Source organism: Oryzias latipes, chromosome 23 (genome assembly GCF_002234675.1).
Source record: "Oryzias latipes chromosome 23, ASM223467v1".
Lineage (NCBI taxonomy): Eukaryota > Metazoa > Chordata > Actinopteri > Beloniformes > Adrianichthyidae > Oryzias > Oryzias latipes.
The window spans coordinates 16,100,337-16,120,954 of record NC_019881.2 but is presented as its reverse complement, the minus strand read 5'-3'; the positions used below and the strand labels follow the sequence as shown (position 1 = coordinate 16,120,954).

Here is a 20,618-nt window from a genome sequence, read left to right as displayed (position 1 = left end):
TCGATACTAAAACTTGCTAATTTTCTGTCAATTCTTTAATCCAGTGGGCTTTACGAGGCTAGTAAAGTTTAATGGAAGGGTTTTTATTGGAACTGCCAATTTTTTAAAAAGAGTAATTTAATAAATTCTATATACTGAAAAAATGTACCCCTACACAAACCTAATATGTAACAGTCACAAATACAAACCTAATACGTAACAGTTACAAATGGGAGACAATCTGTTTTCTGATAATGACAAGTTTTCTATTCTTCCCTATTTGGGTATCTAATCTACCTCTACATCCTCTAAACACTAGGGTCACCTCAGAAGAAGCATCTTCATTGCTCTTGTTTTCCTGAGACGGAGCTTCAGCTTCATTTTTCTCCTCCAAACAGATTTCTTTTGGGCTTTCATCTTGTTTTGCAACTACAGCCTGGATTTCAGGCTCTTCTACTGGGAAGGGAGCTACAGGCGCACTCTCTGCTTCATCTTTCTTTGATGCTGTGCTCTTCACACCATCAAACACTGTTGTGTCATCTTTGTCACACTTTGACTCAGAAATAGTTTCCTGGTTGGCGCCCGCAACAGGTTGTGTCTCATTTTCTTTCTTGTCATCTTCTGTATCCATCTCTTTGACTAACGGCTCAGCAATCAACTTGAGCTCATTTCGATTTTCAGCAACGCTGCTCGTCTTCTGTGAAGCAGCCGCCTCTGCCTCATCCGCAGAAGGTCGATCTGCACGGGCTGGTGTCTCACTTATAACGGCTGAGGATGACACCAATTCTACACTCTGCTCTGGCACCTCACTGCTGACCTTTTGTCTCTCCTCACATTCAGGAGGTGCTGTTCTGCAGATAATCACCACTTCATCTGAATTCTTATCAGCTTCTTGCTTTTTTTCATCAAGTGTTTTCCCCTCTTCTTTTGGGGATCCTTCTTCTGTTATGAACACTGATTTATCTGCTTCCTTTGACTTTTCCGACAACAATACTTCCTCAGAAGGGCTTTCTGCAGCAAGTTCAGATTTCCCTGGCTTTATCTCTTCATTTATCTGTTCTTTTGGCATTTCCTCTGGGATGCTCCGAATTGGCTCTTCTGCTTTTTCTGACTCATTTTTCTCAGATAAAACAGACATCCTTCCTGTTTCAGTGTTGTTCACTCCAGTACTTGAGCCTGCCTTGTTCACTCCCTCCTCCTCAAATGTTTGCTTATTTTCCTGTTGTATTAGATTAGTTTCTTTCTCTTCTAGAGCTTCTCTATCAGCTTTGGTTACTTTGGTATCAATCTCTGCATTTGCCTTTCTTTCTATCTTAGATGCTTCCTCCTTTGCATCTCCAGACTCTTTCTCCATTGCTGCTGCTTCAAGGCCATCACAACATTTCTCAGAATCTTTACCTTCAACTGCATCCTGATTTACCTTTTCAAGGGTTGTGGAGTTTCCTTCAACCACAGAAACAGGAGGAGTACTTTCCATACTGTTTTCTTTTGGGGGGGCTTTGTTTTCTACTTCATTTGACTGACCATCATCCTTTGTAAAATAGTGTTTTTCTGCAGAAAAGCTTTCAGATTCTGCACGCTCAACTGGTTCTGGTTTCACTTCCTGCTCCTTTGTTTCAGTTTTGTTAGCAGAGGCTACAGTAATGTCTGTCCTATCATCATTTGTCACACAGATTGTTTCACTTTTGACCCCAAGTTCTGGTGTAACTTCTGTTTTCTCATCATTGACTTTCAAATCCTCTCGAGATTGATCTGCAGAAGCGACTTGGAAATTATTTGTTGGTAGTTTGCTTGTTTGATTCTCTTCATTCATATTTAAATCTGTAGAATCTACTGGAGCAGCAACTACTTCCTGAGAAGTTTCCATACAGGAAGAAGAAGAAGTCTCTGACATATTTGCTGTCATTTCTTGAGGTTTTTCGGGAATATGCTCTACTTTCTCGTGATCTGCCAGAGGAACTGCACCTTCATTCTGGATAATCTCTGAATTTAGCTCAGTTTTAGCTTCAGCAGACTCTGTTGTTTTGTCAAAACCTACATCAGTTATCCGATTTTGTGTGTCTCTCTCTACAGGGTTCGAAATGTCTCCTGTCATTTTCTCAAAACTCCTCTGCTGTTCCTCACCTGCTGGAACTTCACTGACAAGTGCACTCTGTGCTTGTTGCTCAGTGTTCGGTGTCTGCATGTCAAGATGAGGAGGATCTGCTGCTGCTGCGCTCTCACAGCTACTCTGTTGCTGCTCGGTTGCTGGGATTTCACTGACACTTGCACTCTGTGTTTGTTGATCAGAATCAGATGTCTCTGTTTTCCCTGAGCTGTCCTGTTGTTTCTCACCTGCTTGGATTTCATGTGTACTCTCAGCCAAACTAACTGAATCTGGAAGTTTTTCCTCAGGATGAATTACATTCTCAGACACTAAATCATTTGCCGTTTGCTCTGTTTGGGTTTCTGACTGAGGGGTCTCCTTAGGAATGTTCTCAGGATCGGAGGGGCTAGGTTTAGGGGAAATTGGATCACTATTAGGTGCGGTTGCAGGTTCTACCTTGGTCTCAGAGGTTGGGGGGGTTGCATCTGGAGCTTCTACAACAGGTTTGCTATCTACAATAGCAGGGGTAGAGGTGAGGGTAGAAGTAGGAGCAGGTGGTTGCTTCATTGGAGACGTCATGGGTGGTGTTGGAACATCCCCCAGCTGGCCTGACATGGCTCTTTGGGTCTGACAGCTCAGGCAAAGCCATTCTTTCTGTAAAACAAAAACAAAGTCATTAAAATGATTTCTCGCCTGAATGTATTTATTTCTTTTCTTTAAAAAAAAAGGTGGAAACGTGGATGAAAATATGACGCTATTAAAAATATTACCCAGCAAAAGGAACATTTCTGCTATTTCAAGGTAAGCTTTTACATCTGTGGGGCTGGGGAGAGCTTCATGCATATTACATAGTAACGGGAGGAGGCTTGTGCAAACATTTCATACAGAAAACATAACAGACACTGCTCATGCATTATGTGTCCTGTGTAGATTTGCACTTTAAACATTCTAGACCTATGCCCCAGTTGAAATTACATATTACCTAACACACTGCAAACCAATTCAAATCATTTTTTAGCATAAAAATGGACCTTGACAAGGATGGGATTTCCTACACAGTTGTGCTCAATTTTGGATTTTATGGTCTCGGAGGATTGCTGACATTACCTGCATGAAACTATACCCTCGTGAAGAAGACTAAAAAAAACCACAAACTACATTTTTCCTTGTGTTTCAAGTAGAGAAATAAGAAGCCAGTATTGCAGGATCTCAGGGAAAAATAATATTAATCACGTGAGACTTCCTGTTTCTGATGGTTAAACAGCAGGGTTTAGGCTAAATACAGCTTTCACAGGGAAGTTCAGCGTCTATGTCGAGTCATAAATAGATTCCGTGAGGGCAGAGAAGTAAAAAGACTGAGATGAGGAGGCAGATGTGAAAAGTTAATAAAGGAAATCTTGCAGCAGAACAGTCAGAATAAATAAGGAATGAACTTCCACGTTTCAGTCTGCGCCCAAATGAAAGACTTTCTTTTGGAGGAGCAACTCGGTAGTCAGCAAAAACAAGGGCAGAAAATGCATTTAAACCTACACTTAACATCAAGAGTTGGTTTGTGTGCTTCCAGTTTGTTGTGTTTGTGTTGGCCCTTTCCTCGATATGTGCAGTAAGGACTTGTGTGGGAGTTTCTCCGGCTTGAAGACCTTATCAGTTAATCCAGAAAGGGCAGGCGCTGAAAGCTGGAGATATGTCTGTCGATGGAAAAGCTGAAACCCACTCAGTCTGACAGCTGGTTTGCCTTAGCCACTTCAAGCCTGTCGTCACTGGCTTTATCGAGAAATCCCAACAAGTGGGCTTTGGGCTTTAACCATCCCTGGAAAATACACTTAACTTATGAGTTTTCTGCATCTACTGATGACTACTTAGCTGGTCTATTACAGTAGATATGATATTATGCACTCAAGCAGCAGTTTAGAACATACAGAAACATTTTGATTGTTAAAAAATCTAATGTGGAGTTTCAATTTTATCCTTTTTTTTTAAACAGCTGTCCTTCACAATTACTCATGACAGATGTAAACATAAATCAGTTCATTCATGGGGTTTGTAATTTGTAAATAAGATTTTTTTTTTTTGGTAGGTACCAGCTTTAAATAGTGTGAAACTAATTTATTTTCACACATTCTTTCATTTATTACTGATCTTCTCTGCAATTTTTTGGACATGCCTTCGTGCATTCCTCCCCGTCTGCTGTGATCGTTTGAATAAACAGCCATGTCGATGATTCATACCGTAAGAGATCGGCAGTCAATCACTCACATTACCATCAAGAAAGCCCATAGCATCCCATGGGAACCAAGGCCAGACAGCTGGAATACAGTAACAGCTACAGAGGTGTGCACATAACAGTGAAGAACCACTTCCCACATGTAAAAAATGCACAAAAAGGTAAAAGAAATACTTGCGGTTCTACCATGTTACGGTTCTGTCCAAATCAGAGTGTCAACAAGGTCAAACAGAGAAGACAATCTGAAAACCACAGATGGAAACCAGATATTGGGAGGAAAAAGCTCCACTAAAAGCTCCATCTGGGAAGTGGAGAGTTATGAAGGTCAGTTGAGAGCTTGTGGCTTGCGATTTTAGGTTCTGCGTCACTCTTACAAGCTTTTTCCAACTGGCATTTTTTCATCTACTCCTGATTCTCACTGATATTAATAAATACCCTGAAATGCAATTTTAAGCTTAATTTTCTATATGTCCTCCATCATCAGTGAAATGACACAAGAACACGTTAAAAACACCAAAAACACAATTTTCCTCAAAGTGGGTCATTGAAAAAGATTTGCTCCTCTAAACTGAGTTTAGGTTATGCTCCAAAGTGAGATGCAGAAAGTTGCTTTTCCGTTTTTTTGTCCCTCCATGATTGTCAAAACCTGACATCTTTGCAGAAAACAGTATCCAAATTCATAAGAAAAAAAAGCATTAGAGGTTCAAATGTAAATCAAATTAACAAGGTTAAACTACTAAAAAAGTGAAGAGTTATGGAGAGACTTAAGCAAAATATTATCTTTATGATTATTAGAAATAGTTCAACACCAGGTATTAGCAATTGACTTAACATTAAACCCTGTGAAGCAGCAAATACATGCAGCAAAATTAAGTCAAACTGAAGGTTGTTGGTAGCTTCTAAAAAAAACCTTTTGTTTGGACATATATTTGGAATTTATGGCTAAAATACATTCAGCAAGAAAAGCTAAAAACAAAACTCAGCTAACATATTTCACAGAAGATTTTAGCAAAGAATTCAGCAAATACTTCTTATATTTAGAAGTAAGCCCGACCAAAGATCTAGTAAAAAAAATTTGAATGCGACAGTAAGTGCAGGTGGTTATGGACTCATATTCATATATGTCCATTTAAAGGGTTTTAAAAGCAGAGAAATTGGTTTACTTGATACAATTTGTATATCTATTGGGTACTATAAGTGTTTCTTTATCTGAAATATCTATGAGGTTTTTATTTCGTTAAAAGGTAGAAAGACTGAAAATCCTAGACCTGCTACAGATAAAGAGTTGCTTTTGTAATTTTCTGTCGCCAAATCAGATTAATTAAAGCTGCCTTCAGGAGGGAACTATAAAAAATTTTTTTATATAAAAATGCGTTTTATTCCTAATGACATAACACATTTGGAAGCGACTGAATGTCTCCTTGATGAGTGGCAAACCTAATTATAATGCACCGCCTCAGCTGCAGCCAAAAAAGATCTTAGGAAGGATCAATGTTGTTTTATTAAAGGTATTAAATGAAAATCACAGAATGTAAAAGACTTATATTCCACATTTAAAAGAAGGTGAGATGGTAAATATTTAACAGCTTTATTTCTAAAAAATAGAACTTTTGTTTGAACAAAGCAATGTGGGTATTTATTCAGTTCATTCATCTATACTGGATATTTTCGAGAGATATTTTAGGTCATTGTCTGTTTATCATCTACTGAAAAGATTTTCATGTAGACAAAATATATTTAACAGTAAACAGAAAAAGAGGGGAAATGTTTGTGAATCATTGATTTGCTAATGAGATTTGGATTTAGTTTGTCAACTGATTTTAAATTTTGTTGTATAAAAAAGAAAGTAAGCAGGGGAGAAAACTCTTAAATAAATGGTTGTGCTTCCTATACATCAGAAAAACAAATCCAAATTCAGATATTTAAGTGATCATCTTTGCATATGTACATGTCTCTATGCAGTAACTTATTGAAAAAGTTATGAACATAATTAGAATTTGAGAGTAAAATGTTTGATATCTGTTAATCACTGATTTTACTGGTGGTTTTACAGTAGATTTTGTTATTATTTGTCATTTTTCTCTGCTCCTGATTTACAACGATTTGAATAAAGAAGAACTTCGAAATGCGGTCTTCTGCCAGATTTTCTTGATATGTCCTCCATTATCAGAAAACACCAAAACCGTTTCATTGGGGTTTGTAAATATGTTATTATAAAACAAATTCAGATTTTAAATCCATCTGATGATTCCCCATCATATAATGAGGTGTAAATCTACTAAATATATAACTTACTGTCAAACCTCAAGTAAAGTTCCAGCTCTGTTCATGTTGAATGTTTCTACTCCACAGTAACGCTGTCAGAAGACGGTGTTGATGTGACTCAAAGCGATGAGTCAATGAGCCACAGGGAGCCACGATGCTCGGCATGTCATGGTCTGCATGTGGTGACACCCATATCCTATGTGACAGCACCCTTCTCCTTCTCCTCCTACATCTTCAAGACTATCCTCCCTGTCAAATTAACTTCCTATCTCTTCTGCCTTCTGTTCTAGGGGTAGAAATACCGTCTATTTCATTTTTTTTAAATCATATTTACATGAATTATTAAGAAAGCCAAACTGGCTTAATTAATGATCAAAGATCAGCCTCCTGCATTATATAAATATTCCTAAACATGAATGATAGCCTATTGTCTTTGGGAACTTACAAACATGTTTTTGACATATTGATTTAAAGCTACATTCAAAGCGCCCTCAGCAACGAGCGCTAAAGCGACCACTCCAAATAAAGAGTCTATGGTTGTCTCCAAATTCCTTCACTTCTCACTACATATTGCACTATATAGTGTGTTCGCCATTTTGTAGTACTGTCTGAATTTACTATTCCAAAATCCAGTGCCCTTAAGTCTCTGTGAAAAACCACTGTGCATCGATGCTCAGGCAAATTTGGACCACAGTGCATTGAGCTAGAACTATTTTTGTGAAAAAAACTCTTTAATTTTATTTTTCTATAAACCATACATGTTTTCAACAACAGAACACAGTGGATTCCTAGTCTTTGTAAAATAGTTATCGGGTTTTTACTTCAGGAAATTGGTGACATCATATTTGCCATTTAAAAAAAAAGGGGAAAAAAAGTAGTGGTAATGGTGTCCAATTTGCTTTTAAAAATCCAGGGCACTAGATAGTCCCACACTATATAAATTGAGAGTAAGGAAGGGTTCCAATATAGACCATGTAAACAGGCCTAAAATGTGTGTTTCAGGATTCCGCCCTCAAAACTCTTGCGTTTTACAAAACTTGTGGCTGAACGTGTGAATATGCGTTGAAGTTAAAACCGGTTAAACTTTGACCCATCGGGTAATCATTTGGGTAGTGACGTTTGAATAGCTTCCCTTGCAATTCATGGAACTGCCAAACATTTTCATGTATCACAAAGGAGAAATAAATAATTGCGTTTGTTCCCGGCTGGAATAATAACACCAAGTCTTTCATATATCAGAGTAAAGCTGTGCAAGAAAAATACAGTGGCCCTTAAGTGCAATTCACACCAACCCGTCACTCGATGCAATAATATTTTAAAGAAAATTAAAAAAAAAGCAGAACAAACATAAAAAAACATTAAATTTTAGAAACAAAATGTGAAAAATGGAGAAAAAAAATTGTAAAACTAAAGTCATTTCCACAAAAAACCAAAATGAAATGTTAGAAGAATGAAACACAATAAGAAACCGTTGAAAGGTAGGTACTATGGGGCATTACTGATTAGATTACTTCATTCATCATCGCTTCACGTCAAATAACTTGGTTGAAACTATGGACAAACGTCATCATCCAATCAGCAATGTCCAACAATATCTACTTTTTCCAGTTTCTCAGTGTGTTTTGTATTTTAACATTTATGTTTAATTTCTGTAAAATAAATTTGCATTGCTATGACATTTCGCACTGAGCCTCTTCCAACTCTAGGTGGCAAACATGGGCTGGTAAACAGTAAAAGAAGAAAAAGAAGAAGAAGCCCCTCTCCTGCTTGTCCAGTGTGAACACCATGGGCTGCTAGATCCACGTTCAAGAACCCACGTTTAGCACATTCTTGTCACATGCCCAATGTGAATGAAGCTTAAGAGTTAGTGTTATAACTGCACGTTATTTAAAGAGCCGCAGAGTGTAGAAGAGAAAGGAGAGCACCAACAATCAGGACGTAACTATAACAGTCTGTGCTAACAAGATGAGACCCGTGCCAGAGTGTGTGTTTCAAACGTGTATTTGCCTGCCTGTACTCTATTCACTTTCTATCACGACATCAACACTGACATGCTATTTCTGGCTGAGCACATTAAGAAAGCAGAAAATAAGGAGAACAGCAAAAGTAAAACATAAATAAATGAAAAAAAAGGCAAAATGAGATGATCAATACAGCCAACACAGTTAATTGAAATTAGATATCACAGAGGTGATGATTTCTGGTGATTTTGGTTTGTTTAGGGAAAACTTAGATACAATTTAAGAGATAAGATGCCAAAAATAATAACAGGACAGAGTTAAACAAACCAAAAGACGAAAAGTGCACGTGTGACCATGCGTGGGCTTCCATGGGTTGTCTGGAGCTGCAGAATGCAGAAAGACCCTTTTAAAATCGCATAATAGAGGAAACACAAAAGGTCCACTAAAAAGATGGTATGTGGGTGGTGGTGGGGGGAGTTCTTTGTGCTCTACCCCCCTTTGGTACTCTCTTTTGTTGTTTGCTACTATTTTTGTCCATGTCAGTCTCTTGGTCATAGCAGAAGTGGCCAATATGGAGCAGACACAAATTCAAATATGATAAAAAAAATATATGTTTACATAAATACACACTGCTGATGTTATCCATGGACTGAATGATAGGCAAACGACACAAAAATGTGTTCCTGCGATTGTAGGAGGCAAACTGACCATGAGGAATAAAGACTCAGAATTTAACAAGCAAGAGTGTAAATGTTCAAACCCTAAAAAAGAAAAGAACAAAAAATGTTTTATATTATGCCATCTCAACTGCAATTCTTCATTTATTCCAATGGAAACAGCAGTGAAACTGTTCACATCCCCTTAGGAAATGTGTCACAAACAGGCTGGAGGCTCATTCTGAGAACTACCAGGAATTAATGCCTTAATCCAACTGCCCTCAAGGCAAACATAAACTACTTCTTGAAGCAAAGAGTGGTTGAAAAGTGCTGTTTGACCTCAAGAAGGTCTCAGGATCAGAAACATTTCACAATTGCCCTGATTATTTCTATTCAGACAAAACCCCATCCTGCAGTGAACTGATGGATGCACACCAAGTTGGAGGAGACACCTATGGTTGCTCTTATTTCAGTGTTTGTCTGGATTGATTATGCATTTTTATTATTATATCCAAATAGAAATGTTGTGTTTTCCTGGGACAAATTAAGAGAAACTATTGTGAGACTTTGTACCCTGTTATTTTCTTTTTACATCACTATGAGGGCTGTATGCTTAGCTTAATTATCCAGTATGTATTTTAAGAGGTTTGTATAAATGTATTCTGTGTGATCAAAGGGTTCTGATATTAGAGGAATAGATTCTTTATAGATTAAAAATACAAAAAGAAATGCACCACAAAACGTGAAAGCTGTCAAGTCATCTGGTTCCTGCAGAAAGTGTTTCACACTTACAAACCACTTTATTAGAAACACCTGTCCAACTGCTCGTTAACACAAATTTCTAATCAGCCAATCACATGGAAGCAACTCAATCCATTTAGGCATCTAGACCTGATAGAAGACAATCTGATGCAGTTCAAACTGAGCATCAGAATAGAGAAGAAAGGTGGTTGATGTGACTTTGAACGTGGCATGGCTATTGGTGCCTAACGGGCTGCTCTGACAATTTCAGAAACTGCTGATCTATTAGGATTTTCACACAAAACCATCTATAGGGTTTACAGAGAAAGGCACGAAAAGAGAAAATATACCCAGAGAGTGGCAGTTCAGTGGGTGGAAATGCCTTGTTGATACCAGAGGTCAGAAGAAAATAGCCAGACTGGTTCCAGCTTATACAAAGACAACAGTGGCTCAATTAACCACTGGTTACAACCAATGTATGCAAAGGAATGTCTGAGTACATAAAACTTAGAGGCAGATGGGCTACAGCAGCAGCAGGAGACCACCAGATGCCACTCCTGTCATGTAAGAACAGGAAACTGAGGCTACAATTCACACAGACTCACCAAAACTTGACAATAGAAGATTGGAAAAACGTTGCCTGGTCAGATAGTCTCAATTCCTGCTGCGTCATTCGGATGGTGGGGCTAGAATTTGATGTTAACATGAAAGCGTGGATCTATCCTGCCTTGTATCAACAGTTCAGGCTCGTGGTGGTGGTGCAATGATGTGAAGGTTATTTTTGGCACACTTTGGGCCCCTTAATACCAATTGAGCATGGTTACAACACCACAGCTTACCTGAGTATTGATGTTGACCATGTCCATCCCTTTATGACTACAGTGAACCCATCTTCTGATGGCTACTTCCAGCTGGATAAGGTGCCATGTCATAAAGCTGGAATCATCTCCGACTGGTTTCTTAAACATGACAATGAGTTCAAATGGTCTCCACAGTCACCAGATCTCAACCCAATAGAGCATCATTATGAGAAGATTCCAGTGTCATAATTTCACTACAGATTAAAAATCCAAACCCTGGATGTGCTGCTGACGCCATGTGATGAGAACATCGAGGGCCTGACATGTTGTCTGGCAGACTGAGCTCCTGCATGGAGGTGGTCTCCCCTGTTGTTCCTCTAACAAAAAAAAAACCCTGTGTGGTTTTACTCTGACGGTAAAGCAAATCACAAACAGGAAACAGTTTTTTAGAGTAATAATTCCTCAACTCTTCTCAGGTGGTAGGGAGAGGAGTTTTCATATCATAGACAGAGCAGTGTCACTGTGCACTATTCTGTTAAGCTACTTAAAAAAAAACATTTTTAATATTTTGCCTTTGCAGTGGCAATAATTATGTCAGTTATTTATTATAATCTTATATATCTGTTTTTTTTTCATTCATCAAGAGGTGGAACTCTAAACCTCAATTCTCATGCAGTGTACATTACAAGAACCAATTCACAGTCTTTTATTTTCTAAGTTGCTGTCCAGTGCTTTTATTTTCTTGGTGTGAATGAATCTGGGATTTGGGATTCCAGCTTCCCACTCAGCTTTTTTGATTTGTGCTTGGAAGCAAAGTGGAGCCTCTCCCATCTTGTGTAAGACTTCTCAGACTCGCACACGGAGTCCCGATGAGCGCAGCGTGACATGGAGCCTGAGCTCCACTACATCCACCCTTACAGGCTATATATACTCTTATTATGAAAGATAGTTGTAGCAGAAAACACAATTAAAGCCATCAATGTCATTTAAATGTTAACAGACAAAAAAAAAAAAAAAAGACATTACAAAACGTTACTTTGTTGGTGACAAATAATGAGAAATAAAAAGGTTTTGTTGGAAATAAGGATAGGACAAGTTTAGGAGGAGTCCTGTTATTTCGAAAGCGTTTACTTTTATGACTCAAATAGGGATTAATCAGAAACACCTGAGTCTCAGGTCAACAAACATGACGAGCTTTGTGTCGCCCTTAAAAATCTTTTCAGAAAACGGAGAGCATGCCCACATTCTCGTGCACATGCATGCTGACTCATGGCAGTATTCCTGCACACTCACCCACAGTAGTTAAATAAAAAGTGACAGCAAACGCTAATATACAATAATAAGAAAAAGTCACTTAAACAAGCAACATGGCTATTCCCAGTTCCTTTCTAAACCCACACTGCAAATAATGTCTGTCGTGCTGCATCGTCCGCCTCCCCACAATGAGAGGAAATGTGTCAGCGGATGAGCCTTCAATGACAGCTGACATGATGACTGGGAGGGACATGACCCGGCTATGGTGTTGAGTGTTTTTATGTAGAATGTTCCACATCCTCCTCCGCCTTCACAATAAAAGTTCTGTTAAATATTCTTAAAACATTGTGTTATTTTGTCACGTTAAAAGGACTTAAGAACATATTCCCACATAAATAAGTACATGATTGTGGCTTCAAAATAAATGGGACATCATGCATTCTGTCGACACGCTTATTTTTCTTTTTGCTTCCCATGAATGACAGATTCAAGTGCAATTAAGTCAATTATTACATTTCAATGAATATATACTTGTTGTCATGTGTTGTTTTAAAATGCACCTTTATATAATCTATAGTCAAATATGAATCCATGCTCTTTACAGTCAATTGATTTAAACTGAGATTAGTAGAAAGGTTAAATTATTTCTGCTTTGTTGGTTAAACTTAAACTGACCTACACAATGTTACAAAAAATAAAAAAGCTTTTGGCTAAAGGGTACAAGAAATGAATAGTTACAAAATCCAATCCTATTGGTTAGTGTGCATTGCCCCCACATCCCAACCTATTATTTGAACTTTAAGATTTTTAAATTGTTTCTTTAAAACCTCAAAGTTCTCCGTCTGACCAGTCCAGAAGGTGTCCCGTTTTATTCAAATCCATACAAAGGCCAATGGAAAAGAGGATAGTTTTGTAGTAGTTTTAGGAAAAGAGAAGAATTCCTTATACACAGAAATGATGGAGTTTAAATGTTTTCTGCTGCTTAGGTCTGCAGAAGTATTATAGGTCTGCTGGGAAAGCCAATAGATTACTAGAGACAAAAATACACTTACAGCCAAGCACAGGAAACAGGTTTACGGACACGTGTCCGCTCCTAAAATCGTCCTAAGAGGATAAACTAAGTAACTGTTTATTTTAGCTTCGGAAACTCAAACCTAAACGTGTGATGCAGGAGCGGCATGAAGACTCCATACTCTATTTACTGTATGTATGCAGACGTGCTGAGAACCTGCTCTACCAAAAGCATCACTGACTCTCCTCCCATAATGCACTGATCCTACACCATAGAGCGCCATCTGTTCTGTGCTTTGCAACGCTCAGCCTTGTAGTGTTACTTCCACATGAAACATGAGGCAGCTTCACAAGCGACGCCAGCCCCACACCTTTGAAAAATAAACTGGGTATTCCAAAATGATGAACACACGTGTACGAAAATATTTTCATGCATCTCTTTCCTTCAGCTATTGGGAGAATGATTGTGTAGTTTTCTCATGCAAGTTAGCACAGGCGGACACGAACACTTGCACAGATGGTCGAATTTCAGTATTCAGTGTTTGGGTTGAGTGTACATTTTTTACCAGTAGTCCAACGCATGCAAAGAGCGTTTCAAAACGGGAAAGAAGCTGCAACAGACAACTTTATCTTCATTTCTTAGCACCAATCTTAATGCTAGTTGTTAAAATGCACGGCTCCTGACTGTATCTCCAAAGTGACCTATTTAAGTGAAACATCTAAAGGAGGCTCTATTTATATACATTATGTATAAATCTGCAGTGGAAAGGCTGTGCTTGTAGGACTGGAGGCATTGCAGCTTTAAAAAACATGTCATAATTGTTGGGGTAACCTACCTCTCCTAAATGAGGAGTAGGGTTGAATCCACAGAGATTGCACACGTCCTTCTTGCACTCGGTGCACAGATTGTAGTTTGGTGCACCTTCTGTTCCTTTGATCAGCTCCATGTTGCAGAGAGGACAGTTTCCCTTGGCCGATGTGGCTGGAGGAAGACCTGACTCATCTGCTGGGGCTTTCTCTTCCACCTCTGTAGAAGTGGTTCTGGGAGGTTTCTTGGACTTAGCAGGTGGGGTGTCAGGGGCGGAGTCTGAATCTGGGGGAGATCCAGGGGCAGAGAATGGAGAGTCTGGTGGTGATCCAGGTGGAGATTCCGGTTCTTTACCATCATCTCCGGAAACAAGATTGGTGGCTGAGCTCAGGAGAGTTGACCCAAAGCTGAACATCTGACTTGCAGCAGCAGGAGGTTTGGCAGTTTCTGTCAGTCCTCCAAAACCCCCAAACAACTTGCCAGCAACCGACTCCTCCTGTTTTGGTGCGCCCTGCACTTGAGGCTTTGAGGACTCCATTAATCCACCAAACCCACCAAACAGTTTCCCTGTAACAGACTCCGCAGCCTGAGAAGAAGCGGCAGGAGGTTTGGCCGCATCTGTGAGGCCTCCGAGACTCAGACCCCCCAACCCCCCAAAGAAGCTAGATTCCTGTTTCGCTTTAGCTGGAGACTGCTGGGGACTGGACTTTGGCTGGATAGGGCGACCAGTCTTCGGGTCAATTTTTGGGGATCCTGCCAGGGAGGACCCCGGAGAAGAAGGTCCTGGAGAGGAGGCGCCTGGAGATTTCTGCCTAGGCGTGGTTGGTGGCGTTAACCCTTGGTCACTGGTGCTCTGCTGTTTTATTAGCAGCTTTCCAGGCTTGCCAGACGCCTGCCGTTGGGGAGAAGGCGGAGCCGAACCTTGCTTGGGTTTTGCCAAGCCAGGGGGGTCCATTCCTCCCATCGCTCGCTGCATCTGACAGTTCAGACATAGCCACTCTTTACCCTGTGAACACAATAAGAGAGGTTAATTTATGCCACATTTCCAAATATTTGCTTGTATTAGGACATGTAAAATCTCAGATACCATTAAGATCTTTTTAAAGTCCCATTCCAATCCTGTTTTGATCTACTTAACAGCATTCCCAGTGGTCTTTTAATTATGATTATACCATTTTTATCCAAAAATAAACCTGTTTCATTTTGTAGGACACATAGTTTCAGCAGCAGTGGTAGCAGCTCATTAGAAATTGTCCTCCGAGTTGTGGGCAAGATTGTTGGCACAGAGTGAGTCTGACTTAATTTCCCATCATTCCTTTGTTTACAGTTTCAAAGCTTACACCCCCTTAAAACCCAAACCTAACATTAATGGTGCAAAACAAAAATGGCGAGCAATATTGGAGCTTTCCCAGCTCTGCAGTTTCGAGCCAGATGCCAGCTCAGACAAGAAAACAAAGATGTACATGGATCTATTTCTCTGCAGGTGGATGCATCAGTATGGAGTGGAGCAGAGAGCCTGTGGCTCACCGACTGTAGCACCAATGTCAAATCTACAAGCTTTTTCCACAGCATTTTTCATCTGCTCCTGATTCACAATTTGAATAAATATATACTCAAAAACGCTACAGGTAAAAAACACCCAAAACATGATTGTCATTAGAGTGGGTCTTTTTTTCTTTAATTACAGATATGAACATTTGCCTATATTGTGTTTGTTTTGACCACACAATACATCTGTTTGTAAAAGACCATGGCTACGTGACATCTGCTTTTGTTCAGTGTTTGCCCATCTCCTTGGTTTCCACTCAGTGCAAAGTACAGTATTGAAAAGGTGCCTCTGTTGACAGCTTAATTCCTGCTACGCTGTTTTTTTAACTATTATTTCACTTCCTCTAAATTTATTTTAAACATTGTTTATGGAACAAACATGTAAAGAGTTTGACGCACATAGATGAAACAATAATTTACAAGCAAAGACAGTAAGCTCCTGCTGTACTGTAACCACAGCCCGCCAACATTTACAGCCCATGTGTGACTCACTGCCTGGCACAGCATTTTCCTGTGGCCATGATATGAGTCACCTTGATCAACATTCCCGGGGTCCATATGGTCCCTCTGTTACTCAAATCTTTTTTTTTAGTTTTTTTTTTAGCCAGGCTCAATAGGCTGTTAGCAGACTTCTGTTGGGTTGAACTGTAATTTAAATATAACTGCTAAAGTACTAGTTCTGTTGTATTTTGAAGGTTGTAGAATTTTAATTTTTATCTAGTATTTTTATATACTTTGGACATTATGTTTTCAGAACATTGTGAAGTATGCTGTCATCTCACAATGCCAGATTAGGAAAGAACATGTTTTTAGAGAAAAACTATAGCAACCTTTGACCTCACACATCATCCATTGTCATTGAAGCATGAGACGTGCATCCAAAAGAATCTGTAACTGACTTACCCCTGAGTCTGGGGGGCTGAAACCGCAGAGGCTGCAGACCTGGTTCTTACACTCAGTGCAGTTATTGTAGTTTGGTGGGTCCTTGGATCCTGTGTTTAGCTGTGTGGTTTTACACAATGGACAAAGTCCACCTGTTGGCTTTCCAGCATCCTGCTGACCGGCATTTTTTCTTGTCTCATCAGGACGACCTGGTTGCTTGGGTCCCTGTTTTCCATGTCCTTGCTGTTGTGGGTCACTTTTTTGCTGGGGAGGTCCACTCTGATTTGGTCTTGGTGCCTGTTGCCCTGGGGGGCCTTGACCTGCTGGCCCTTGCTTTGGAGCCTGTCCAGGGGGTCCTTGACCAGGAGGACCCTGTCCTGGTTTTGACCCTTGACTTGGTGGTCCCTGACCCTGTCTAGGTCCCTGTCCTGGGGGTCCTTGACCTGGTGGCCCCTGACCTTGTCTAGGTCCCTGTCCTGGGGGTCCTTGACTAGGTGGCCCCTGACCTTGCCGAGGTCCCTGCCCAGTGGGTCCTTGACCAGAAGGACCCTGTCCTGGTTTTGCCCCTTGACCTTGGGGTCCTGGCTTTGCACCCTGCCCAGGAGGGCCTTGACTCTGTTTCTGAGGTCCTCCCTGCTGCGGGCCCTTTGGAGCCTGTCCTTGCTGAGGGCCTTTTCCTGGCTGCTTCCCTCCCTGCTTGTTGGAATCAGAAGGTGACGATGCATCTCCTTCCTCGTCAAACAGGCCAAACTTGGGCATGTTAACAGCATCGCCCATAGACGATAATGAGGACGAAACCGAAGAAGTCATGGCACTGAGCGGGTTTGCCCCGCTGAGAAAACTGGAGCCAAACATACCGGATGACTTAGTCTCAGACTTGGGCTCCTGCCGAAATCTAGACTCAAACAGACTGAGAGATGAAGGGCTGCGACCTGGTGTGGGCTTGCCAGGTGGACCTTGGTTGAAGGCGTCAACAGTTCGGCTCTTACTGAGACCCGCTGGGCCCCTGGAGGCTCCTACCTGCTGCGCATCAGAGGCTGAAGGTCTAAAACCAAAATAAAACAGAAAAACATACATTTTATTGTGTTCATGGCTCCATCTTAATATTTGTTAGTCACACTTTTCAGAAAAAATGAAAATTAATATTTTAAATGAAATTATGACTAAAATTATTTGGATACTATTTATAGGTTTTAAATACATTTTTTTCAGTGCACTTACTATTACTTTAAAAGGTTTTTCCCCGTTCTAACAAATGTTACACAATTGTTATAATACAAAGCTGATTAGATTGCTCTTACACTCACTCAACAACTCAGTGAACACAAAAATGTGTAGCCGGAAGCCTGGGGTTGAAGCTGAGAGATACATAAATAGCAATGAATGACATGGAAGTTAGATTGCAGAGATGAAGCGAGAAACACCACATGAAGCCAAGCTGAGATGCCTTTATGAGGTCATAGTGGAGCACAGCACCATGCAGCTGGATCTTAAGAGACATGCATCAGGGTCCTAACGGACTGTGTGATTGCTGCTGCATGATGATCCATGTACACAAGGTGCTGCTTCTTCGCGGAAGTCCCTAGTGATGCAGCTTTAAATAAACAGCAATTAACAGCCAGTAAAGTTGAATGCTGTAATGAATAAGTCATGTGATTGTTTTTATAGTGAACATAAGGAGCACATGACTGTGAAGGTTAGACCCCCTCTTGCAAACAGTAGTTTTGCTTTGTGATGCGACGTCGAGGATTTCAGCACCAGGGATAGTGACACCATAGAGATCGGGGGGAAAAAAGCAATTTAAATGGAGCAGAAAGGAAGGCTGTGAGAAATTACATCAACGCCTCTTTTCTATTTTTACTCGTATTAATATTGATGCACCCCTCCCCCATCTCCAGCTAGGATATAAATAACACTTGGAGCCAATAAGCACTAACGCGCATCACTTTATCTAATGCCCGATCTAAAATCAGAGGCTTAATGGCACTAAGGGCTATTTTTATGGGAGGGTCGTAATTTTTTTCCCTATACGATCTCCTAGCCAGTTAAAATTCAATTTGTCCAAATTCTGGAGTGCGCAATTTGATTGGCGACATTGGAGAGCGGCGGCGCGGCTGACAAAACGTGCGTATTTGTTAAACTGACCATCGGGATGCGTTTCCAAACGAATGAATGGCTAAGACAGAAGCATTTTGGTAGCGCCCCCCCCCCCCCCCCCCCCAAACACCAACACTGGAGGCGTGGCCCTGGAGTGATTTATTTGCTCTGAGCGCCAGATCAACCTCAGACATTGATCACAGAAGCATCACTTGCTGGGACGGACGGCAGACGAATCCCCAGCTTCAACCAGACACTGTTAGGGCGCGTTTTTACGCATCTCTCCATGTGATCATCCCATCTAGGAAAGCTCTCCAGCTTTCCTGCGGTTTGTAGAGGTGGAAATGGGCGTTAACAAGCCTCCCTTGCTGCGTGCAGTGATGCTGCATACACCACCCCACCCCAACCCCCCCGCGCTCATCAAACATCCCTGGTTAGTCGGTAGGTATTCAGCAAAAAACACGATGTTCAAATGCCCTGCCTTCGTGCAGCAGCAGCTGTGCCTCCCGGCTGCCTGCCTTGCGCCCTGGCCATGGCAGCGGAGATCTGCCTCCTGTCATCCTCGCTGAGCTCGTTCAGGTTGACGGGACTTCCATCAGCAACCCTGATGAAACCACCTTTCCCGTCAGGAGCCAGCCCCTCCGGCAGCCCCTCGCCTCCTTCCAGGCTCGCTTCGTTCCCCATGATCGGCCCCTCCCGGCCCCCCCTCCTCCTGTTAGAGGATCAATGAGCGATCCGAGGTCCCTGTACCGCTTTTTTTTATCTCCTAAGATCCCGGAGTTCTTCAGGGTCCAGAACCATCTCCGATCAGTTATTTTCTGGGATTATTTTCCAGCCCCCTCTCGTTGTTTTTCCGCGTCTTGCATCTCTGCAGCTGTACACCACAGTCACCACCGTTCTCATTGAGGGGCCCTGATCATCAGCACCAATCACAGCTCACTTCCGTTGCACTCCTACACAATAAAATACCCATTCATTTTAAATTTAGATTATTAGTTCAATTAATAAATGTTGGATTACAATACCCAATACAAATTTACCACTAAAATAATCAGCAAAAAAACAGACATTTTTAAATGTTCCTTCGTAATTAAGATAAGACTTTTTTTTTCCCTCCAGGCTGCCTTTAATTTATAAGAACACCGTGCTTTCCAGTCTTCTTTGTGTAACTCTGAACTCCTTGATTGTCTGATTTTTTTGCCAGCCTCCTGCCCACATCCTTGGTTCCGCCTCCACCAGGTGATCCGAGTATATCATCAGCAGAGGAGAATACGCATTTAAAGGGGACCCAACTCTGCTAAACAGGTCTTATTTTAATACCTGAGAAGTCTGGGGAAAAGAGGAACGTTGGCTACAGTTATAAAATAAGTTGAAGTTTAAAGAAGACCAAACATGTAGTGTTAGTGCACACTGGTCAGATATTGAATTTTCTCTAGTCTGTGAACTTCTTGTCACGGAGTCCTGAACATGACTTTCAAAAAAGTTATAAATAGTTCCTTCAAATTAATTTGTGGCCACATTTTGTGTGCAAAAGACATCTTTTTGTGTGCACAAATTTGCATCTTGTGCACAGTAATCAGTATTTTGTGCCAACAAATTAGTATTTTGTTCACACAAAGTAGTATTTCGTGCTCACAGATTATGTTTTGTGTGCGTAGATCAGTATTTTATGTCCACAATTTAGTAAATTGTCGAAAAATATTAGTGTTCTATCTTTAATTCCTAAAACTAACAGCAACAAAAAACGATTTAAAAATGTTTATTTTTTCCCTTATTTATTTTTGACAAATGAAGGATTCTGTATTTCCAGTCTCTGTTTTCTCCAATATGTTAACGCGCAGCTGCTTACTGACTAAAAACAGTGTGAAATCCAGGTTTCTCTTCCACCAATGACAAATATGAGGCAGCAGTGAATTCCTAATCACTTGTTGAGATTAAGAATTTTTGATTGCTGGTTGGAGCAGGTTGGAGCAGGAAGTCAACCAATAAAAGCAACAGAAATCTGTCTAATGAAAAGGAAAAAGCAGAGGAAAGAAAGTAGTTCACATTCTGCAAATGAAAGCTCCACTGCTGAGAGAGGGAGCACTACCCGCTATACTTTGAAAAAAAAAAAAATCTTAAAACAACGTCATCTCTGCTGTAAATCAAGGAGATGTGTGGTGATATGACAGCAAGTGCTCATTTACTGTGTGGCTTAGGCGCTTTTGGATATTCGTGACCTCTGTAACTAAACTCAGAGCCTAAAGCACTTGGATGCATGGCTTCGAAACAAGAGCATGTCACGCTAGAAATCAATCAAAAATCTG

At 40.6% G+C, this 20,618-nt stretch overlaps 1 protein-coding gene across 10 annotated transcripts in view; it reads right to left on the bottom strand.

The window, feature by feature from the left end:
• Positions 1 to 19,244, bottom strand: part of LOC101155978 (protein piccolo) — a 55,304-nt gene extending 36,060 nt beyond the window's left edge. For 4 of the 10 annotated variants that reach the window (XM_020714293.2, XM_020714294.2, XM_020714295.2 and 1 more), the window contains exons 1-4: positions 18,794 to 19,228; positions 16,237 to 17,260; positions 13,814 to 14,791; positions 305 to 2,719 (exon numbers count right to left, since the gene is read on the bottom strand). In XM_020714293.2, the coding sequence (XP_020569952.1) occupies positions 305 to 2,719; positions 13,814 to 14,791; positions 16,237 to 17,260; positions 18,794 to 18,996 (4,620 nt within the window). In that variant the 5' untranslated portion in view covers positions 18,997 to 19,228. Of the gene's footprint in view, positions 1 to 304; positions 2,720 to 13,813; positions 14,792 to 16,236; positions 17,261 to 18,793 lie in introns of all 10 variants that reach the window. The other 6 variants (XM_023952223.1, XM_020714301.2, XM_020714299.2 and 3 more) reach the window with 5 other exon arrangements.
• Positions 19,245 to 20,618: the final 1,374 nt, after the last annotated feature.